The sequence below is a fragment of the Labeo rohita genome, chromosome 13 (genome assembly GCF_022985175.1).
Source record: "Labeo rohita strain BAU-BD-2019 chromosome 13, IGBB_LRoh.1.0, whole genome shotgun sequence".
In the NCBI taxonomy this organism is placed as follows: Eukaryota; Metazoa; Chordata; class Actinopteri; order Cypriniformes; family Cyprinidae; genus Labeo; species Labeo rohita.
In genome coordinates, this window is record NC_066881.1 from 27825813 (window position 1) to 27850767 (window position 24955).

The following is a 24955-nucleotide window of genomic DNA, read 5'->3' on the forward strand; positions in this document are numbered from 1 at the left end:
TGTGTTAAACTACATAATTATGGAAAATTATGCAAATGTGTCGTGCTTACTGCTATTGACAGGTTAGCTCAGAATAGCAAGGTCATTCATTGACACAAATGGCTGAAACGTCCTTTGGTGTGACAGATAGTGTCCTCTGGTGTGAAGCCTGTACTGTCACATCACAGGACAAAGATGTCACACCAGAGGACAAGGTCTCTTTAAAAAGCATTTTAAATAATTAAATAGGATTTTTTAAACTCATTTTTCTTCTTTTTTTATTATCATTTTCAGTGTTCTTAAGGGAATGATGCAGAAAATAAATAGACTCAAAATGATGCCTTAAAAAGAGTAGCCATATAGTTTTAAAAAATGAATTCACATCTTAATGAATATAGTTTGAATATCAATCATATTTAGCTGTGCCGCACATGCAGCAGGGGGGGGCTAGAAGAGTTTCAGTAACATACTGATTGACCACGATTTTGTTAATGAAAATTATTTTTTTATTATTTTTATTTTTTAAAACATTTTGTTTTTTGTTTTAAAAACATTTTGACATTGTTTGTATCAATATTAAACTTTCTTCCTCCATCGACATTTTCAAAATCAAATAGAAATGCTTTAATAACCACCATTTCTGTCCTTTAGTGTGACATAGTGTGCTATGGTGTGACACACATAAGATTTGACACAGATTTGTTTTTATCTCAAAAAGTCTTAAAGAAACAGTTGAGATTTATAATAGGGGAGACAGAAATATCACTTATCTTAAAATTGTATAATTTTCAGCAGTTTTGAACTGATGACAGCAACGTTTGTCTTCTTGTCAAAGTTTGTCTTAAAATTGTCCAAGTCATGTGGAAAAATTAGGTTAATTATAATTTAATATTAAATAAATAACACTATATGAAAACAAGTGTCTGACAATGAAGATAAATTTCTCTCATGCTATTTGTATATTATTATTAATTAATTTTTGCTATGTGACACCATAGGACAAATTTATGGTACAGTTCAGTAAAAAAAAAAAAAGTTAGTGAAGCTTTATATTTTCTCAAAGATCAGACTTCACACTACATAAATATATGCATTTCTTCTTCAAAAACAGTCTTTTACAAAATAAGCATTTTTACTGCCTATATGTCAAGTACACATATACACATGGGTGAAAGATGAAAGGGCGTTGTCAAACATCAGAACAATAAAATGTATTATTTTTTCCCGTACATTAGAATGTTTCCTGTTTATTTATTTTTTCGACGCAAAAAAGTAGACTATTATACATTTTTATAAGTATCTACAGAAAAAAAGAAAAAATAAATAATTTAGTGTAAGAATAGTTAATAGTATACCAAAAAAATCTTAGAACAAGAATAAAAATATTGGCTTCTGGTTCATTCGTCACATTTTATATAGAAGGTTGAGTCAAGTGGATTGCATTGTAGGATACAGTATTTTGAACAGTGTGAATCAAGTACATTACTTTTAATGCTACAGAAGTTAGTTTAATTAATAGTGTTACTTTTTTTTTAAGTTTGTTCCTCCCCAACACTGACTATAATTTCTTTAAAAAATGAGCCTGTTTTGAAACTCTTGTGAAGACATTTTAGTTTGACCAGATGGTAAATGGTGACTTTTTTTTTAGAGCTAACATTCCGTGTTGGAAAAGATAGGTCTGATCTCAGTGTTTGTTGAACTTTCCTTCAGCTAAAATCTGCTGCCAGAACCCAAAAGCATCCTGTATATAATTCCCTGTGTTACATGTACTCATCAGGCCTCATTCATGAAACACGAGCAGGCAGAATTTCTGTGTAAATCATCCATAAAAACATTCTTGCATAAATTGTCGCCTTCAATTCAATGCAGCAGTTTACGGAAGAATGGATTTATGAATGAATTGCACAGAAATTAGTTCTGCTCATGTTTCATGAATGAGGCCCAATGTGTGTGTGTGGTATCTGTACATATTTAAACGATTTAAACCATTTTACTGTGCTGTCGAATCTGATGGTGACCTGTTTTTGTTTGTATGATTGTTGTTTTCTCAGCAAGTCAGCAAGTCAGATGAATCATCTTTATTAAGCAAGTCTGTATTTTGTCATTCTAGTCTGTTATTCGTCATTTTTAATGAGGTGCACAAGGTAAAGCTAATGATAATTTTAGCGTATTTCATCAACATAGAAAATTGGGCATGCATCTACATTTTTGCAAAACATCAAACATATACATACATTATGATTTCAGGGCAGATTCTTAAAGAATAAAGACATTTTTCGTGTGATTTTTATTTTGTATGGCTTTTCTGTCAGAGTAAACTTGCTCGGTAGCGCACCTGGTACAGCATTGCACTTGCGATGGAAAGCACTTGGTTAAGTCCTGTGAAACTCAAGTCATTATTAAAGAGCTCAAAGGCTCGATTGCTCCAGAAACTGTGTTTTTAGTCTCACATATGCTTTTTTGCATTATCGGTTATGTTTACAGTAGATTTTAGTGAAGGTGGTACGATACTTTCAAATATGATTGCATTAACCATTTAGTATGACTTACCGGACCTTTCATTTTCAAACAGTCAAAATGTGTACAATAACCAACATAATAAACAATTGTCAGATTCAGATGTACTTTTAATGCCAGTGCCTGGTTTCAGAAAGACTGCAGATGGTTAGTGATTAAAACACTAGCTTTTGCTCTGAAGTACCCAAAAAAAGTGTCGCAACAGGTTCGATAAAAACACCCCGCCATGTCCGCAAAGACACTGGAGGGTCTGCTGATCTCTCAGCCAGTTTTTAATCAACAACGTGCCTGCAAGCACAGTAGCAGCAATTGAACAACACAAAGGCGCCATTCTCCATCCCTGCTGATGGATCCGAGATTACTGGGGTGAGATAAAACCAGAGAGAGTGAGGGTTTGGGGGCCGCTCTTGGCTGGGCCCTGCATTCCCGGTGATATTAACCTTTCAGGGAAATCAGTATGACACAGAAGCTGACAGAGGGTCTAAATTATCTTTTGATTGCTGGTGTGGTGGGCTGTTTATATCATCGGTCATCTGACACAAAGCGGAGCCCTGTTCCTCCTGTCTGCTGCCGTCAGGCCTTTTTTAATTACGGTAAGTGACCTTTGCGGTGATGCTGACAGAAGGATGAGAGTGAGGGGCCAGGACTGTCCGTCTGATAAGCTTCTATGAGAAGACTCTTTCTCTTCTGGTGTCCTGTCTCTCTCTCCTACACTGTTATCTCATGTTCACGTCTCACTGGATCTTTCCTCTCTTTCTTTGCAGTCTAATTGAGCACGTCTCCATTACTTTCAAATTTGTACGTAGGTTGTAGAATCTGATTCAGTGGTGTGTGCAGCCGGTTTTCAGAATTTATTTGGCAAAAACTTGTTTTAAAACATTCTAAAAATTTAATTCTATCTTAAAATTAAGAGTACCTCGATGCATGGTCTCATGATCTTCTGAAGGCACATTGAAGACTGACACAGAAGAGAAGAAATTGTTGAATAAAGTCGTTATTTTTGTTTTCTTTGCGCACAAAAAGTATTTTTGTAGCTTACTAAAATTATGGTTGAACGACTGATGTCACATGGACTGTTTTAACGATGTCATTACTACCTTTCTGGACCTTGAACATGGTAGTTACATTGCTGTCTATGCAGGGTCAGAAAGCTCTCGGATTTCATAAAAAATATCTTGGTTAATGTTTCAAATGAAGATTCTAAGGGTTTGGAATGACATGAGGGTAAGTAATTAATGACAGAATTTTCATTTTTTGGGTGAACTATCAGCATTGCACTCAAAGTCAGGTGAACATGAGCTTGCAGGAGCAGAATTCAAGTGGAATACATGTACCCTGGACCACAAAACCAGTCATAACAGTCAATATTTTGAAATTGAGATTTATACATAAATAAATAAGCTTTCCACTGATTTTTGGTTTGTTAGGATATGACAATATTTGGCCAAGATACAATTATTTGAAAATCTGGAATCTGAGGGTACACAAAAATCAAAATATTGAGAAAATCGTTGTCCAAAGTTGTCCAAATGAAGTTCTAAGGAATGCATATTACTACTCAAAAATCAAGTTTTGATATATTTTCGGTAGGAAATTTACAAAATATCTTTATGGAACATGAGCTTTACTTAATAACCTAATGATTTTTTGGCATAAAAAAAAAATCAATAATTTTGACCCATACAATGTGTTTTGGCTATTGCTACAAATATATGCATTCTCCTTGGTTTTGTGGGTCACAAATGATTGGAAAAGTCCTGCATACTTCACCAGAGAGAAATCTGTTCAGTTATGACATTCTGATTAAACATTACAAGGTCATAACATTTAAAAAAATATATATGCATGGCCGATTTGTTCACAATAACATCTATACCATGCATTTAAAAATATTTCATGCCAACTAAGTATTTTTAAATGTTTTAAAACAGGTGGTGCTGTTATCATATGTAGCCAAACTAAAGGTATACCATATATATAAGACTAGATGCCAGTTGCCTAAATATGTCAAATTTATTGGCCAAAAAAAAAAGGTGGGAACCCTGATTAAAGATAGTAAGAGCAGTGCAAAGAGCAGTTTTTGAGTTGCATGGTGGAGCACATCCTGTATTTGGACAGCATGACTGTGTCTGTAACACCTCTAGTGATCAGCTGATGTTTGAGACAGAACTGGGACTCTGTAGAGCATGTGAGGAAGCCCAGATCAGCCCGTGGTGTTGTTTTTGGTGTGATGTAAGCTGTGTGGAGAGTGTTTGAATGTGAGCGGTGGGGGTGGCATGAGCTGGCAGATCCCCACAGACAATAGGCCAGTAATGAGGGGTTGCTTATCCGTGATGCACAATGCCAGTATCCGCTGGAGGCTGGAGAAGGCATTTGCTCGTTGATCTCAGATAAATTCTACTGCTTTTTTCATTGCTTTTTTCCCCTTGTTCACTTTTGCAGAAATTGGCATTGAATTGGTCATTTGCTCTGTCTTGTTTAAACAGGTTGGCACTTAGATTTGTTGGCTTTAAGAGCAGCTGCTGGCAAGAGGAATCGTGTGTTCTGTAGTGCCAGTCTTGATCTGATTTTGGTGATTCAGCTATCTGATAAACATTCCCTGTTTTAGACCCTGCTTAGGTCATTGCATCTCCATTTGTGGTTTTGGTATGTATTTATGTTGTGCGGTGTCATTATTTTAAATGAATAGTGTTTTGCCTTATAGGGTTAGGTCAGCCAAAAAGAAAAATTTTGTCATCGTTAGAGAATGTTTTGTAGATGCTCTGTTCCATGCAATGAAAGTGAATGTGGTATATGTTTTTGAACTCCAAAAAATGATTCTAAAAGTCATACAAATGTTATCCTATTTTTAAAGTCTCCTAAAGGCCAAAACATAGGGCTGTAAATTTTGCTATTTGTGTTCCACAAAGAAATTCAGAGGTTTGAGAAGTGCAAGTGTAACTGACAACATAAGATAATATTGTTAAAAAGGTTCCTGATCTCTGATTAAACAGAACTTGCAGAGTTAGATTTTAATTTTTATTACAGTGAACTCAGATGTCATGTTGGAAGGCTTTTTCCACACCATGTATGTATATTTGTAGCAATATATAATAATTTTAGTAAAAAATAATCTTGCATACTGTATAGAAAACATGAGAAGGACCAAACACCTCACCAACCAAACTGCTTGAATGAGTCCAGAGTCTGTCATAAGCTTGGCTGATATGTTGATGAGAGAAATGGTCCGGACTTGCTCACAGGGTTGCGGTTAAAGTATTTGGGCCGCCGTCCTGACCAACACTTCACAATCCTTCAGCTTCCTTACCTCCTATGATTCAAGCCACAACTGTAGTCGTGTCTCATCCTGGCGCTAATGATCACGACTGTATCTTCGCAGTATATAATAAAACCTTTTTATTCCTTATCTACAATATAAAAGATACAAATAAAAAAAACAGTTGGCACTATGTTTGTTTAAGTGGGATCTGGCCATTGAAATCAAATATGTGCTTACTCTTTAAAGCTCTTGTTCACAATTTTCTTTCTGTCACATTGATTGAAAGGGTTGTCAGTGTCTTTCCAAAAAGTCTCATAGATTGTGCTCTGAATGAGGGAACCAGGAAAGTTTCACTAAAATATGTATGAGCATCATAACTGTGCTGATTGCTGCATAAACAATAAATTTTATGTAGAGATACAGTTGCCAACAAAATGTAGCTGTACTTGATGATGAATTAAGTCCTAAGCAGTTTCCAAAAGCCATTTCTTGAGTAATGAGATACATCTGTACTAACTGTCGGAATTAGGCATGGATGCGGTCTCTGAAAGAGTTATTGGAAGACGCAGCGCCCGCTATAGACAGAAGAGTCATTGGTCACTGGAAGACCGTGTGATAGGTGGGACACTGTTGAGACTTCATGTATTTAATGGCAAACTTGAGCTCCTTGCTCTTTTTGTCCCACTTGTGGATGGACATGAGCAGTAACTGTTGGTCCACTTTGCGGCCCATGATGAGAAAGTTGCTCCCGAGATTGTCCAGTTGTGAGCAGGGACAGTTTGCGCCGTTCTTGATGTATAGCGTGAGCTTCTTTAGGTCTTTCTTCCTTAATATTCCCATCTTCAGGACCTTCTTTTTCTTTTGTGCTGCGATGAGCTTGCGGTCGCTTTTTTCTTTTTTCACCTCTTTAATCTTCATCTTGAGTGCTGTAGATAAAATACAGAGATAAAGAAACTTAGAGCAGGGATTCCTCATTGTTTATGTTAGCCAAATTTCTTTGACCTAAAATAGGTACTGAAAGTACCACTGAAATGTAAGTATGTCATAATAAAATATATATTTGCATGTTCACAGTTCTCTGCTGTCAGTTAATGGTCACATGACATGCATGTATATATGTCTTTACAACAATTCTTTCCGGTCCTTGAATCTGATTAGCTGAGAGGAGTGTGATATTCTATTGATAACAGAACTCCAACAGTTTCACCGTTTGTATCACTCCATTTGCGTTATTTCTCACAGAGTGTCATGACGGAATTTTAGAACTGACAGATTTTGTGTCACAGAATGTAGTTTTAAGAAGTTTTAAGTGAGAAATGTAGTTGTTTAGACTTCAAATATGTGGTTTGTTAATAAAGATAATGTCCATAGTGGTTAGACATGAGATATAATTCATTTTAGGTAAATTTAATGGGCAGTCTTTGGTCTTATTAATTAATTATTTGTTCCAGAGCAAATAGTTTTGGCTGAGGGCAAAATCTCATCACGTTATATTTTATGTAAATTTAGTGCTGTTTATTAGAGCGCTGCCTTTGTACTTTTGTCTGAATCGCCTAGCAACTTTTATTATTTTTACTTTCAACAGCACCTTGTAAGACGCAGCTAACAAATGCACTGAGCAGCACTGACATCGGAAATCACCCTTGACATATGAAAGAATAGTACGACAAAGATATGGCTTTCCTCGGCAGACATTCAAACTAATGTTTTATTGTGAATATAAGATTAAGCTGAAGAATGAATGCTGTATCAGATGCAGTTAATCACACTCGCTCAGTTAATATCTCTCTCATAATACTCTGCAAAATGCAGTGAGCTTTTTTTATATTTATTTTTGGTGTTTTGCCTCAATTATAAAACAACAGTGGAGAGTAGATGAAAGGGAAGAGATGAAGAGAGATAGAAGGTGGGATCGGGAAAGGTCATTGAGTGAGGATTCGAACTCGGGACGCCTGTCGACATACTGCCCACTAAGCTATCGGCACCAACATACAGTGAGCTTTTAATACAGTAATAAAATAAGCTTTCAATGAAGCAGCTTGACGTTCCTTCGTTACTAGTTCTAAAGTGACGTTTTCGAATTAGTAACGGAGGCTTGGGCTCAGCTGTTAAACTGTCAACTTCAGATTTGAATCCATGGTGGAAGGAAGTAATTTGCACAAAAGAGAGTTTTTAAAGACACTCTGTTGTTGTTTCTTATGTATTTACACACTTGTGCCGTCAAACTGTTGTATATGACTGTGTATCAGCACGTTTTGATATCTCACTGCTATTTGTGTGATACTGCTGATTTAAGCAGTATATATATTACATACTGATTTTACATTTTTATCTAACTTCTCATAATTCATTAACCCCACTTTGGAAAACATAAAATAAAATGTTTTCCATTATTCACCTGTGTCAGATTCTTCAAAAATCTCTGTTTTTGTGTTCCACAGAAAAACTAACCGCTTACGGGTTTGGAACAACATGAAGGTGAGTAAATGATGACAGAATTTTCATTTATGAGTGAACTGTTCTTGTTAAAACACCAAGGGAAGACCTTTTGGGAAAAAAGTCTGGTTTCTGTTTGTCGCTATTTAACTTTGGAAAGAATTGGAAATCTTCTCATGGGACCCTTGGTCACACTCTGGTTCTCCCATATATTTCTGCTGTCTCAAGCAACAAGACCTTTCACGACGAGCACACAGGAAGAACCAAGGCTATCCAGAATGCTGGAATAGTTTACACCTCCCCGGAGGAGCATCATTTAAACATGGACAGCACTAATTGCGCTCACCCGGGAGAGGACGGAGAGTAGAACGGAAAGTTTCAAAGACAGATGTGAAAAGCGAACACCCTTTCAGTAGCTGAGCACATAAGCCACCAAAATGTCCTACTTTGAACATTTTTTTCTTAATTTTCCTAATTATTTGTTTTTATGATTAGGAAACATCACCAAAACATCATTTTGAAAGCATATTCATTTTCTTGTCAAAAATTTCAACAAGTCTTGTTTATCTTTAGACCCCATTTCAAATGAATTTATACAAATTAGTAAATTGTATTAAAATTTTTGTCATTTTTCAATATTGCAACTGAACTTACCTGCCTGTTATTTAATAAAAATGTAATCAAACTATTTTACAAAGGTGATTTGCAACACTTAATCACTTAGAAACCATCTTAATGTCTAAAGAAGCAGCTCTGCTTCAAATTCAAAATTAAATTCAAAACAAAACAAGAAAACAGTGATCTACATTCTAAGGTTCTCTTGTTTCTATGTTGCATTTGACATGAAAGAGGGAAGTAAAACCTGTAATTGATGCTGTGGAACAGAACTCATGCTGAGAGCACATTAATCAATGACAACAGCATTTGTCCTGAAACATCTAGAGAATTCAAAAGCTTTATCAGGGTAAGCTTTGCTCTTTTGTCTACTATTATAAACATTCACGCATCTCTGGAAGTGCCTGAATGTATGTTTTAATGGTCTTACTGATAACAGTTTTACTTCATCTGCATGGGGATGTTTGGTATTGGCATAAATGTTATTTTTAAATCTTATAAGATTTCTTTGAAAGAAAATGTAAGTACATGATGCCACAATTCTAGGACCTTTTTAATGCATTGTGGTTGCTAACATGTTCAGGGTGGTTGCTTAAGGCTGCCAAGTCTCTATTAATTTCTTATGCCTAAGGAAAGATCCCTCCTTCAAGTCTTGTTGCTTTGAAAGTAGTACTGTTGCTGTGTCAGGACACTCAAACAAACTAAAAGGTTTGAAGTCTCCCAGAGCCACAGTGTTTATTTACATTTTTTGGGGAAATCTGGATTCAAATGACATGTTTATAGCTGTCTGTCTTTATATAGCAGATGGATTTAATGTACTTTTAAAAGATTTCACTATAAAAAGGCACACATTAACTTTAAGTCACAGCTAAGTAGAATATGTAACTTGCAAAACCACAAAACAACTGTATCTGCTAACTGTAGTTCAGCTGGACATGGGGTTTTTCTCTCTGATTCAGGTGATCGCTCATGACCCATAATGCTTGTGGGGAGCGAGCACGCCTGGGCAATATCGCGGTGACAAGTCGAAACCACAAAAGCTGCTTTAAATTGCTGGCAGTAGGTCTGACAGCAAATGAAGGAAGGCAAGGAGGAAAAGTGTCACCTTGAGAATTTGCAGCCTTCTTTCGATAATTCGGAAACCTTGCCTATGCAGATTAGAGCTGAAGCAACTTGAGTAAGACTTTTAGGGGTGAGGGGTTCATTTAGTGTTGAAAATATTCTGTATTGACAGGTAACATGTAAAACAGACAATGCACAATATTGTTTTGCATTCTAAATATAATAATTACTATATTTTCAGACTGAACTGGATTAAATTTGAACTCAGTCTGTGAAAACTATTAAAACGGTAGACAGACGTAAACACTGAAGTCACTCTGGACAATTTAATAGCATTTATTATGTTAGCAATTATATATATACTGTATATACAATTAGCTGATTCACAGTAATGCTCTAATTAATGCTGGCTTTTGTTCAACTCAAAGGCCTGTCAGTGCAGTGCTGTGATGAATCTTTAAAGAAAAGAGCCTCTATGGCTGTGCTTTACCCTAATTAGAGATTCTTTGTATAACGTGATTAAAAATCATTAATCTTTAAGGTCAAAATCACCATTAGAGAGGAAAATAAAGTGAGTTAAAACACATGAGGTCACATACTTTTTTCTTTAAGTACTTCTGTAAAATGGTGCATGCAAAATGGTGTCAACACTAATGCTGCAAATGCGAAAGAAGCTTTTTACAATAAATAAATAAATTAATTAATAAAAATAGAATGCAGTTGTGTAATGTGTATTTGCTTTTTTTAGATTAGAGTTATATCTATTTAGTTATTATTTATGTAAAAACTGTATTTATTTATTTATTTATTTATTTATTTATTCATTCCCCAAAATAATGATTTACATTGGACCACATTGTATTTTATTGTATGGAAGAGGGGAAAAAAAGAAAATAATATCTTCTTTTGCATTCCAGAAAATTAAATAAGCTATAGAGGTTTGGATTAACATGAGGATGAGTAATTTTTTTATATTTATGAATTTATTTTTTTAACTATACTGTAGTTACTATACTATACTATACTATACAATCAGATACTCTGTTTTGTTGTAAAAGTAGATTACCAACTTTTTCAATTCAGTCATTAGTTAGTCATTGTACTGAAAATACTAAATAAATGTTAAATATTTTCTCATTTTAATTTGTTATTTGAGGACTTAAGAACTTTTCTGTGACTTAAATGGCTCTCACTAAAAAATTAGAATGACAAATCACATATAAACAAAACTGAGCCATTTTAAAATCTCAAAAACAAACTTAAAAACAATGAATTTCCTAAGCGCTATATCAAATATTGTAATCAGCTGTTTTCAGAGCCAGTAAATACACTCTAATGGAGAGTTTTCTCGGCACATGCACAAACTTTAAATCATTTGATAAGTGTGCTGCTGTCCAGTGTGTGCTGATACACTGATTACTGCTACATTATTGAAACTGGCCATAACATTGAGTAAGACTAATCGAGTGCACTATTAAACTTAAAATCATAATAAACTGTACAGCACTAGTCAACAAACAACAAGTCACGTGAGCATGTACCAGTAAAATGACGTGAGATGGCGATCGGGGAAGAAATGAATCAAGCGGTAATATCCTGCCATGCATTATGATTCCAATATGTAGAGTATTAGATCTCAAGAGCCAGAAATAGTGGAATTTTTTAAACATTATAACCCTTCTGGTGATGTCTGGACTTTGCTTTTTGACTTTAATGTCTAAAATCTACACCATACAACACTCAGGCTACTACTAACAATATTTTCTAGTGTCATCTGTCATAGTTATTAAGGAAAATACATGCAAATCCAAGAGCAACAGGCCTCACAGCCAAAGATAAGTCAGGCGTATGTGTGGCTCTACTGTGCTGTAATCGTCTGCTCTCTATAGGGAAGGCTTTCAAATGACTTTTAACCTGAAAACTCTTTTATTCAATGCCAGAGACTCATTCTAGAGATTCACCTTTGACAGATCAATGGAACTCTTGTCAGAATACATCACTTTAAACGAACCATAAAGAATCCAAAACTGTTACAACAGGAATCCTCCGACGGTGTTTGAAACTGGACGTCCATTCCAAACTCATGTGTCCAAAGCTTTGAAAACTATTAATACAATGTTTTGTTTATTTATGTGGAATTTTTAAAAAATTCTAGTATAAAAATAAAACAATGCGAATATGACATTAAAAAGTGTATAAATCGCTTGCTTTCCAAAGAAACATTGTCCAACAGCCACACCAAGAGGTAAAGTTACAGTGGGAATACACGTATCTCTCGCCTCTCCTTAGCCCACTGAGTTTTAACAGACCTCCTAAAGCGTGGGGTGAGTTTGGTGGGGGGTAATTGAGAATGAATGGGAGAAAGTTAGGTGAGAGGAGGCAATGCCACCTTCGCAATATGATTGGATATGACTGGTTATGTTCGGCTGTGATTGGTTCATGCGATAAATCCCGCCTCTTGTGTTTGTGCATGAGCCAATGCACAATCGAGAATCATTCTGAATGAACAATATAATGGTGTTAATGGGAAGACTAATTTTTAAAAAAGTAAGTTAACATCTTGCATACTGAGATATAACCACTTTGATATATCAAAATAAGACTGGAGTATTGTGGGAGTTTTTAGTAAGCAATCAGCTTGATGAAATTTAATGTAAATCTCGTCTGTGACCAATATTTATCAAGCTTTAGACTGATGATCTGACAAATTCAAAAACTGTTAAAAGTTAACTATTAAAAAGAACAGCTTAACATAAGTTCACAAATAAAATATATTTAGGGCCCGGGCACCAGTGGTGCCCCTATTTACATCTGATATAGGTTTCAGAAGTGGGTGTGGCAAAATGATTCAATAGCGCCACCTATAAAAATCTGTGTTTCACTTACATGTATGAAATTCAGTAGACACATGTAACACACCAATACCTACAAAAAGTCCCCCTGTATGAAGTCTGAAACCCAACAGGACGTCTGTTATTTTGAATTTTCTCTGCAAATTTTGTGCCATTTTTTTTTTGGTCATTTTCATTCAAACAAACTCATCCTAGAGATTTACATAGATCAACACCAAATTTGGTCAGTGTAATCTGAAGCCCTTTGTGATGTTAAAGAAGAAGTCCACTTTCAGAACAACGATTTACAAATAATTTACTCACCCCCTTGTCATCCAAGATGTTTATGTCTTTCTATCTTCAGTCGTAAAGAAATTATGGTTTTTGAGGAAAGCATTTCAGAATTTTTCTCCATAAAATGGACTTAATTGGTGCCGCGATTTTGAATTTCCAAAATGTAGTTTAAATGCAGCTTCAGGACATTGTTGTATTTTTTTTTTTTTTTCTACTTTTTTCTTACTTGCACTTCCTTAGTCATTGCGTGTTTGCAAAGAGCCTGTGCTACAGCTTTTTGAAAGCTTTTGTGCTTAAAAAGTGTAAAAAAAAAAAAAAATTATTCTCCAAAAAAATGACCGATCCTTTCACTAGAAAAGACCCTTCTTCCCTGGCTGGGATTGTTTAGAGCCTCTTGAAACTGCATTTAAACTACATTTTGGAAATTCAAAATCGGGCCACCAATGAAGTCCATTATATGGAGAAAAATCCTGAAATGCTTTTCTCAAAAACCATCATTTCTTCATGACTGAAGACAGAAAGACATGAACATCTTGGATGACAAGGGGGTGAGTAAATTATTTGTGAATTGTTTTTCTGGAAGTGGAGTTCACCTTTAAATTGCGAAGATCTTGAGTTTTCATGTCCGTGGTGGATTGCCAGCCTAATTTGGTACATATTTTACGAGGTGGCTAATTGGTACAAATTCGTACGAGCTCACTTGTTCAAATTCATATGATTTTTGCTAAATGGCACGTATTTTACAAGTTGCACAATTCGTTTGAGTTTGTATGAATGACCTACACCTAACCTGCCCCTAAACCTACCCTACCCGTCACTGGGGTTTAGACAAATCATACAAAATCGTACGAGTGAGGCCGTACAAATTCTTACGAATTAGCCAGCTCGTAAAATACAAACAAATTGGCCGTAACTTCGATGTTTCACCATGAAAAAGGAAGTTGTTGTAATTCAGTCATAAAATGTCCAACTTGCAGCAAAATTCACGTTTGATAAGATGACCATGTTCACTTATAGTCATAACGCCACCTGCTGGCAACAGAAAGTGATATGCTTTACACTCTAACAAACTCTTCATTGAGATTTAATGACATCAACATTACATTTGATCAGTCTACTCTAAAGATCCTTTTGCGATGTTAAATTCTAAAAATCTTTTTTCGATAAAGGGCGTGTCCATGGTGGCCTTACAATGAATGTTTCGATTTTTTGCCATGGGAATAGAAGGTATTGTAACTCAGCCATACAAAGTCCGATCTGCCCCAAAATTCACACATTCAATAAGAGTCCAAGCCTGACATCTAAAGGCCAATATTCAGGTATAACCATAGCGCCACCTGTTGGCAACAGGACACGTCATGCTTTGCACTAACCCAAACATACCATGTTCAATCTGCACCAAACTTCATATGTTTGATAAAAGTGCTGGCCTGAAGATTTCTACATGCCAATAGCCAGTTATCCAGTTATAGTCATAGCGCCACCACCTGGCAGCAGGGCGTTTGGCACATGTAAATTACATATTCCTTTCATATTTTCCACTTTAAATGCTGATGTCGTTGTTTTCCTAAAGCCACTGGGTAGTGGTGAGCCCGGGTTCGAGGGCCCTTTTAATGTTTAAATTGTTTCTGCCTTAAGTTATTATTTTGAAATAAATGTAAAAATATGAGATTCATACTTAGCTTTAATACATACCATTTTGACTACATTGTTAATGTAAAAATATTAAACTGAATTGTTTTTTTTTTTTTCTTTTTCTGATGTGTAAGTAGTGTAAGAAAATATGACTGGGACATGAATTTACATTTGATTAAAAAAAAAACACTTTGAGGACTTTGAGCCTCCTGATTTCAGAATACCACCGCACACCACTTTTTTAAAATAAAAATAATTTAATATTATTGCGCTGTAATGTTAATGCAATGCATAGCAGACCCACCTCACATTGCATCTGTTTTTTCTCATGAGATCATTTTTTATGTTCACCCTAAATATTAATGTGGCCACTTTCCCATGCAAGCAAACCGCAGCCTTTCTCATCAATTTTTTCATCACATATTTTTATGTCATTATAAAGAGATCATTCCTCTAGAGACAAAGTTATTGAAGTTGTCAAATTTAATGTCTCAATAAAAGTTAATATCTTACCAAAATCACTGGCGCAGTAGTGTTCCATTATGGTGTCGGCTTTCAACTCGTTGTCACAGGGTGGACATGCTTTTGAAGCTGCAGGGTAAAGAGAGGGAAAGTTAGTGTCTACGGCATTTAGCCAAAACATTTTGGTATGCAAAGAATACTGTAACATCAAAAATATCATGTACCTGTAACATGTCTAATTGAACCTTACTACATGCATTTTTGTCTATCAAACAGGTAGTCCCACCCCAAACTCGTGCCATTGGTTGAGCCAGTGTTGCTGTGTCAGATGATCAAACACATACAGTAAAGCGAGTTTTGTTTGCTCTTGTTTACAGGTATATTCATAAAAAGGTTCTGAATACATACATTATTATTTTGTTTCTTTATTGGTGCACCGAACTGTTTTGTGCTGTCAGTTGCAATGATATATGAGCTCAGTGAATGATGTACTCAGTGAGGCCTATCTTCGGTTAACCACAGGAGACACAAACAAACACACAAAGGGTGAAATGTTTCGTATTTACTGAAATGATGTGATTATGTTAATTCTAACAGCTCTAATGAGGGTTTGGTTTCATGCAGTCAGTTTCACTGCAGTGCTGGACTCATGCGGGGGCAGTAGGCCAGTGCTAATAGAGCTTAATCCACAGTGTTTGAAGCAATGAGAGGGAGAGGTTTGGCAGCTGTGAGTTTTATTTCCTCACAGAGGAAGGGAAGTTATAAAACAAGATTAAGACATTCAGTGGTTCATCTCTGTGAACTCGCATCCCTACGGATCTGTAGTGTCACTAGTGCACTGTATGTGTAGGTTTGACTGCATATCACTAGACTTGAGAAAATATTTTTGGCCTCTCCATGTCTGAGGGTGTTATAGAAACCTGAGTATTTCACACTCATTGTAGACGTACGAAGACGTAGATGCAGGGGTAAACTTTTAATAGGTCACTGTGAAAACATACTTCTCAGCAGTCTGACAGTGAAAATGTTCACTGGAACATGCAAACAGCTGTACATGACCTTCCTGGAGCTGATAGTTGTTTGCTGATCTTATTTTTAACTATGGAGACGTCACACACAGCGAAGCTGCAGATGTTTATTGTGCCACCTACTAAGATATCAGCTTTCTGTTTAGCGGACTTGTATATTACTGTATCACACGTGTACTGTAAACATTATCAGATATGGCCACATTTTACATTATCAGTACCAAAAAAAAAAAAAAAAAAAGAAACATAATAATGAGTGTTTTAAGCACAACCCTCAGTAAATTGGTATAACAATCACATAATGACCAATATTTTTCTTATATTAGAAAATTAAACTTAAATTTTATTTATACATGATTTTGCTTTGCAAGTAAAATTTATATTTAGATTTTTTTTAATGGATGTTTTGATATTTTTCCTTGGAAAACCAGCCAAAATTGGTGGTCAGTAAGATTTAATTTAATTTTATTTATCTATTTTTTATTTTTTAATTATTTTTTTAACAGTTAAATGCTTTGATTCAGCAAGAATGTATTAAATTGTTTCAAATTTTCAAGCAAATACTGTTCTTTTTAATTTTGTATTCTTTAAAAAAACTTACATTTTATTTATACATCGTTTTGCTTTGCAAGTAAAATTTATATTTAGAATTGTTATTTCAATAGATGTTTAGATATTTTTACTGGGAAACTAGGGAAATTTTGGGTTCAGTAAAAAATTTAATATTTTATTTTATTTTATTTTATTTTATTTTATTTTATTAACAGCCAAATGCTTTTATTCAGCAAGAATGTATTAAATTATTTCAAATTTTTTAATTTTAAAAAAATAAAAAATAAAAAATAGAAAAACAACAAAAAAAAAAAACAGCATATTAGTAAGATTTCTAAAGGACCATGTGACACTGAAGACTGGAGTTTGGAGGTTTTTTTTTTTTTTTTTTTTTTTTTTTTTTAAATTATTTTATTTTCAGATGTATCAAATATTGTCTTAAACCATACATCAATGAAAAGCTTATTTATTCATCTTTCAGATGTATAAATCTCAATTTAAAAAAATACCCTTATGACTGGTTTTGTGGTCACAAATGAATTTTTAAATTCGATTTTTGACAAATATTTACCTCTGTCTCTTCTTTGACGTCTGGTAGTGGTTCTTTTGATAGCGTTTTTTATTTTCTGCAGGACCTAATTATTTTTGTCATTTTTGCAAGCAAAGTATCGGGTGTATTTTCCAGTTTTGAAAGCTTCCAGGCTTCTATCACATCATCGATCCGCTTAACTGAGTAATTAGGAAGAGTGCAGGATGTGGCTTGCAAAGATTTGGAAAAGTCATTCATTTGTTCAGCTAAAAATACAGAAAGCTCTATTCGATCCTTGTGTGGTGGTTCTAACAGAACAAAGCGTGACCAGATTGGCTGAAGCTTGAAATTCCCCACTGACATCAACCGCACAATGACGTGTGTTAGATCTGATCTCTGAGGTGGCGAATATGATTTTGTCATTTACTCAGCACAGGTCCTCCCTCCAGCTCACAAAACAAAAGCATCTGGTAACAAGAACTTACATGGCTCGTCTCCAGACTCCCCCTTCCAGGTTAAAAACCAAGGGTCAGAGTTTATCACCCCAGCCTCGAGCACAGCCATAGCGGTAGATAATGAGGAGAGGGGTCAGAGTTCGCCAGGCTTCAGTACACAGGTCATGGGGAGTTGAACCCCTCTGTAAGTTTTAACCGTCAATTGGTCCCTGAGCAGAAATTCCCATACATTCAATATACAGCGAGTCGGTGACGTGTGCGGTGACTTGTGCACACTGAGCGTGTTATGGAGGAGACATTGTTTCAAACTCGCAGGCCCTAGCGAACTGCATACTTGTAGCTGAAATGTCTTATTTGCACTGCAAAGCGATTTATTCTGTTTTGCAGGGTGGCTCGCTGGCAGGATGCCCGGTGGAAACGGAGCCAAAGCATGTGTCAGGAGACTGAGTGAGGGTAATTCTGCAAACCGAGTTTCTACAAGAAGTGCCAATTCAGAGATTGAGTGATATCAGAGCTATACTGGCTTTTTTGGTAATCTATTCCCTAAATTTCCTGTTGAATTTCTTCTCATGTTCATTGAAACATGTGTAAGGACTCAACAGAACTGCTTCTGAAAGAAAACTTTTCAATCAGCAAGAGCGCGCTTTAGTGATATGCTTAACAGCTCAGTTCTGAACTGGTTTCTACGATGTGCCTAAAAATGTGGTAACATCCATTTCAGTCACATTTTATTTTAAGGTCCAATTCTGTGTATTAACAAACAATCAACTACGACTTTTGCGTTAATAAACTAATTTGCTGTTTGTTAATTGTGAGGTAGTTGCTAAGTTTAGGTATTGGGTACGATGTAGAATATGATCATGCAGAACATGTGCTTTATAAGTACTAGTAAATAGGTAATATGCTAGTAATATGCATGCTAGTTAACAGTGTGAATTGGTCCCTATACTAAAGTGTTACTAAAGTGTTTTTATTCAAGTTTACTGACCGAAAAAGTTTAAACTAAATGTTATATATCACACTCTACTGATTTAGTTGATTCAAGCATATTAAATATTATTTGGGGGCAGAGTTTTTAGGGCATTTATTTATTTAGAGTTATTTATTTATTTATTTATTTATTTTTAATTAGTGATTAGTGACATACTTTTGTGGCTACAAACCTGTGGAAGACATAGACTTGCAATTCTGAGAAATAAAGTCAGAATTGCGAAATACAAACTCACAATTTTGACTTTTTTTCCCCTCAGAATTGCGAGTTTATCTCTTTTTTAATTCTGAGTACATATCAGTCCCCCCCCCCTTGAAATTGGACTTTATAACTAGCAATTGCGAGTTATATATATATAAAAGTCAGAATTGTAAGATATAAGAAAGTCATAATTGCAGGATACAAACTTGCATTTGCAAGAAAAAGTCTTGCAATTCAGACTTTATTTCTTGCAATTGTGAGTTTATATCATGCAATTCTGAGAAAAAAGTCAAAATTGAGTTTATATCTCACAATTCTGAATTAATTTTTCAGAATTGCGAGTTTATCCCCAGTGAAAAATAAATATACTAAAATGTTTTTAAAATACATTTGTTTCATGCTAAGTGTACTACAAATACATTTACATATTATGTGCTTATTAAAAATACCCTGCTATTGTACTTTTAGCATACTAAACTGGTATATTTAAAGTGTGCTAAATTGGAACAACTAATTTTGTACTTAATGCATTCTAATTGTGCGGAATTAGTGCTGAAGTCCATCTAAAGATATACTTTAGTATATTTGATTGTTCTAAAGTGGAACTTTTGCAAGTATATTTTAGGTGCACTTTAAATATTATTGGTCTTTAAATGCAATATATTTAAAGATCATACAGTCCTCATCAATAGTGACATTAAAACATATTTTAGGCTTAAAATGAAGAAATGTGCATTGTGCACAAGTAGTACTCCTAATAAAGTTTAATTACAATTTTTATATCAGTAAGTCATGAGTGATATGTCAGTAAATATGTTAATTGAGTTGAACTATACTTAATATAAAATAAATGCGTTTTAAATCTATTACTTTTTTTACTAGGGATATCTCACAATTTTGACTTTATAACTCACAATTGGGGGGTTATATCTTACAATTCTAAGAAAAAAAAATCAGAATTGCGAGTTTGTGTCACACAGTTCTGACTTGCAATTATGGGTTTATATCTCACAGTTCTGAGAAAAAAGTCTCGCATTTCTCAGAATTGCGAAAAAAAGGCAGAATTCTGAGGAAAAAGGTTTCAATAAACTTTTTTTTATTTTTTTCAGTGGTGGAAATGGGCTTCCATATAAACCACACAGTCAAGCAAGAGTCAGTAATTTAGTTAAAATATATTTTAACAGAAAGGCTGCTTTTGCTACAAGGGTATTTTTTTCAGAAATTATTGGTCAAAATAATGGATTGATATTTTGCTGTTATGAAATGGTTTGCTGGTTAAATTTGGCCTGAAAAAGCCTATAATAAGTGATTTAATGGCTGGTTTTATTGTGACTATGTTCTCCACATGTGTGACAACATGCCCCACTATGTTGTCACAAAAGATCAACTGAACGCTGTGTCTTTTTTCATGGGTAATAATGCTGGAAATGTTAGTCATAGTTTTTTGTAGCCATGACTTAAAGTATGTTGCTATAATTAAGTTAATTAACTATATACCCACATTGAGAAATTTCCAAGAGTCAAGATTGTGACAACTAGCCGTGGTCTTCCTTATAGCTGAAAAGAACTTTAAAACCTTAAGCGATGAAATCCGTCACTTACTACTTCTCACAGTTTGTCTTCACTGATATACCTTCACTGAGTCCTTTGCAAGCCCACACAGTTTCCTCAGAGAAACTTTCTACATGTGTTTCCGTGTCCGGACGATTTCTGCATCGCTGACTTTCTGTATCACAGTTTATGAGGGAAATGTTCTGTTTAAACTATGCACAGGTCATAATTTTATGGCTCATTTGGACCCTTGAAGTTATGAGCAGCAACACTTTGAAAATAAAACATTAATCAGGATGAAAAACTGCTGTGATTTATGTCTGTTTAAATGTGCGCTGAGCGGAGACAGAGACAGGTTTACATGTCTCTTTGAGTCGCGCCTCAGGCAGCAGTGCCTCTGCAAACAATGGAGTACACATTCACTCTAATCTGAGCCGGTAAGTTTGTTTTATCTTGTACTTATTACGTCTGGCTGAATTAATTTTTGTAATCCATTCTGAGGAATCCTTCAGAGCTGCAAAAATAATGATTTTCAGACACTGGTTTCCACTCGTTTAATCTGTTATTGGTCAGCTTACAAATAGCCCCGCCCCAAACTCACACCATTGGTTGAATTAATATCACTACTAGTAGTTGTCTCTGAATATTAAACAGCAATAGAAAAATAATGTTAACATTTTCCACAAAAACTGACATGCTTCAGGCTTAAACACAGTCAGATTTAATTATCACAGAGTTTGAGCATGAAATATGTCACTTTTTATGGTTAAAATATTTCCATATTTTCCAAAGAGCCAGTGGGATTGTTTTCGTTCACTATTTGTCTGTTAAAAAAAGTCTTTTATTTGTAGAATGAACAATATTGTTTAACTGTCCAGTGTGATTTACTGCAACGTATCATTTGCTGTCAATCTCCAGAAACAGCTTGTGATGCACGTCTGTGGCTCTGGCTGTGAACGGGCCCCATCCCAGGATTTCACCTCAAACCACAGGGGAAAAAACAGCTCTTCACGTCCCTGGTCCGCCGCTCGTGTGTGCAGGAGCTGACGGCTGCAGGCCGGAGCGACTGGCCGTGTCAAACGAGGGTTTGTGCTGTCATGTTATCTCTAGAGTCCTGTTTCACGTCTATGTGCACACTCACCAAAACACACATCGGTGGAAACGCTTGGCCGCGAGCTACTTTCCCATCCAGCTGCGATGTGGAAAGCACATTTGACTTAGTTCTGCTAGTTTTCAAGCTTTCAGTATCATGTCATTTCAGAACGGCTATGGTTTGTAATTGATATTGTCTCAAAGGTCCCACTCTTTCTGTACTCGCTCTTGAGTTTGCTGCAATTTTAAGGAGCTTATTTTTTCAACAGAAGCCAAGCTACTTAACTTGGAAGTATGAAAACAGTGTCGTGGAGTCACATTTTTTCAAAAGACGCTTTTTTGAGAACATTGTAATCCATCAAATCTTAGTAGTGAACAGAGAAGCTGTGTGCATGTTTACACACACGCTTACTCACCACATACCATAGACTTCTGTTGCTTTTATATAAAGCTAATTATGACTACAGACTAACTCAAAGCCGTCATTTTAACTCTAATTATTTTGCATTATTTAAAAAAATAATAATAATATATATTTTTTTTTATTTAATATTTTTTAAGTAAACGTGTTTTTTTTTGGTTCAGGTGTGTTTTTGAGTAAAGATTTATTAGATGCAGTTTAGCAAAAGTGCAGTAAATGTGATTTTTATGCACTTGTTGCATTTTTTTTTTTTTTTTTTTTTTTGCATTGGTTTAGAAAATAAACACGTTTTATTTTCAGTTTTAATTTTTTAACAGTACAATATTTTTGTATTTCTTTGGCTCAATTTCTTAAAAAATATTCATTGTGTATTGTCATGTTAATATGGTTCAACGCCATCCTCAAACTTTCCTTGAGGACTAACTACACTCTTCTATTTCTCCTCTCTTGTCTGTACTCTGTCTGTTACAATAGTCCTTCTCATCTCAGTGAGACAAAGTAATGTACAACTTTTCAGACTAATTAGTGATCCAAAGAGTTTGGCTGCCTGGCTAATTGGAAACCTAAATGCACGATTAAACAAAGAGAGAGAGGCAGGGCGCAGCAGGAACGCTCCTCTCCACATTCCACATGAGATGTTTGCTTTAGATAGTGAAAGTTTTTTGTCCTTCCAAGAGCTTTCCTTAATTTTACTTTCTCAAGAGCCTCAGGCTAAACAAAGCAAGAGGAAATCCACCAAAGGGCCTTATTGGATCTATGGAGACTTAATGATTTGAATGTTTTTTTTTCACTTTTTAAATTTAAATTTTAAATTTTGAAATCAGCCAGAATGAAGCAACTGAGGTTTTTTTTATAGCGCATAAAAAATTGCATTAAGAAACGATGCTCAAATATTATGCATATTTCTGTGTTTTATTGAAACGGCTGGTACATTTTTTCCTGCTTATTCTTGTGAAATTTCATGAAACATCCCTTGTGTAAATAAATTTCTGCTTTTCATTTGAATCAATAACACAATGTTTGTTCTAGGTCATACCTGGAGTCTGAGTGGCGTGACCCGCGGAGAACTGCATTGGAATGCACAGATCGTTGTCGATGGGAAACTTCTCGCACTGTAGCATCTCCGGCCAGGGAAAGCCGTAGGTCTCCATGACCGGGGCGCAGCTGTCCCGCACCGCCTCGCACAGAGACCGGCAGGGGTAGATGGGCCGGTCTAGGCACACCGGCGCAAAAAGGGAGCAGAGGAACACCTGCGTGTCAGCGTGGCATCGCTTTGCCAGAAGGGGCACCCAGCTGCCTGCCTGCTGCTTGACCTCAGGCATGGTCTCATGGTCCAGTAGGTTTGGCAGGCGCATCTTTTTGTAGCCCACGTTGTAGCAGAGCCGCAGGTCGGCTGGAATATCCACACACTGTGGCTGCTTGGCATAGAAGCGGCCGTTGTGGAAATTGTCCGATTGCCAGCTGTAGTAGTCGTACTCCTCTGCCGAAGCGGCCGAAGTGAGCAGAACCAGCGCCAGGGTCACAGCCTGGGTCAGAGACACCTGCCTCTTCTGCTCTGCCATGCTTTTAAAGTCCTGGTGTAATTCAGAAGAGGAATTGGGGGAAACAGATCAAAAAGATGAATTTTAATCCGTTGTTGTTTAAAAAGTAAAAAGGCATAAAAGTGCACGGTTTTCCCTCCTACTCAAGTCTGAAGTTGTCCTGCAGTTTAATGCAAACTCCTTGTAGCAGGCAGTAGTGGCAGATCTAGAGCTCTTCTCTAGCTTGACTCAAGTGCACCTAGTATATAAAAGCTAGTGGACTCAGGGCCCTATGAGCTGACAACCCCTGAGTAAATCTCACCCACCCACCTCCCACTGGTTTCCCCTGTCCACTGTAAGCCCCGCCCCCTTCCCGGCCACAGCCAACTGCTGCGCAGTGGGCGGCACCCCTGCAGCCCACCCCCCTCGCAGACACTTCTACAGGCAGACCACGCGCTGTCCTGCAGCACAATGCGTGCGTGGAGTGCGCTGGGCTCATTCAGTTTCTCTTTAGCTCTGAGAACACACACACATTTTCCACACGCATCTTCTGCCCCTGCCTTTCACATTCCACTTTATTAGGAAATAATCAGAAGGCGGAAAAAAGATTCATCTACAGGTGGTCAGGGCTTTTGGGCTGTGCTGTTTGAAATATGCTAATGCTGCCGCTGGGTGTGAATAGAAACCGGCTTTCTCTCTGTCTCCTTCTATCATTCGCTGTCACACCGTGGGGCCCAAAATTCAGCCCACAGCCACCCAGCAGCAGGGGGCTGTACTGCCATATTACAGCCAACCAAATTGAGAAAACTTACTGACAGATCTTTATCTGTTAGCTCAGGTTTTATACATTTTACTGAATGCGCATTTTGCTTTACTTTATCCTTTTTTAAAGAATATACAGTTGAAGTCAAAAGTTTACATACACCGTGCAGAATCTTACCAAAATAAGAGAGATCATACAAAATGCATCTAATTTTTTATTTAGTACTGGCCTGAATAAGATATTTCACATAAAAGACGTTTACATATAGTCGACAGGAGAAAATAGGTGAATTTATAAAAATGACCCTGTACACTTGATTCTTAATACTGTGTTGTTACCTGAATGATCCACAGCTGGGTTGTTTTGTGATAGCTGTTCATGAGTTCCTTGTTTGTCCTGAGCAGTTTCCAGCGATGACTGTATGATTTTGAGATCCATCTTTTCACACTGAGGACAACTGAGGGACTCATACGCAACTATTACAGAAGGTTTAAGCTCTCACTGATGCTTCAGATGGAAAAACAAAGCATTAAGAGCTGGGGGGTGAAAACTTTTGAACAGAATGAAGATGTGTACATTTTTCTTATTTTGCCTAAATATCATATTTTTTTTTTTAGTACTGCCCTTCAGAAGCTACAGAGGATACTTGCGTGTTTCCCAGAAGACAAAATAAGTTAAATTTACTCTGATTTTCAAATTCAAAAAGTTTTCACCCCCCCAGTTTTTAATGCATCATGTTTCCTTCTGGAGCATCAGTGAGCG

General features: G+C 36.0%; 1 protein-coding gene across 1 annotated transcript; it reads right to left on the bottom strand.

The window, feature by feature from the left end:
- Positions 1-2331: 2331 nt before the first annotated feature.
- Positions 2332-23727, bottom strand: sfrp5 (secreted frizzled-related protein 5). The gene is made up of 3 exons (XM_051125835.1): positions 22947-23727; positions 15142-15219; positions 2332-6681 (listed from the first exon to the last, which is right to left on the bottom strand). Exons 1-3 carry the CDS (start codon positions 23470-23472, stop codon positions 6353-6355), a joined length of 933 nt encoding a protein of 310 aa, XP_050981792.1. The 5' UTR covers positions 23473-23727; the 3' UTR covers positions 2332-6352.
- Positions 23728-24955: the final 1228 nt, after the last annotated feature.

Bases quoted from the DNA above. Each gene is read 5' to 3' on its own strand.
- sfrp5 (XM_051125835.1), bottom strand. From the start codon at position 23,472: ATGGCAGAGCAGAAGAGGCAGGTGTCTCTGACCCAGGCTGTGACCCTG. The intron at 15,220-22,946 runs GTATGACCTAGA...TTTACCCTGCAG, and splicing joins TCACGCCACTCAGACTCCAG to CTTCAAAAGCATGTCCACCC. The intron at 6,682-15,141 runs GTAAGATATTAA...TTTTATCTACAG, and splicing joins CTACTGCGCCAGTGATTTTG to CACTCAAGATGAAGATTAAA.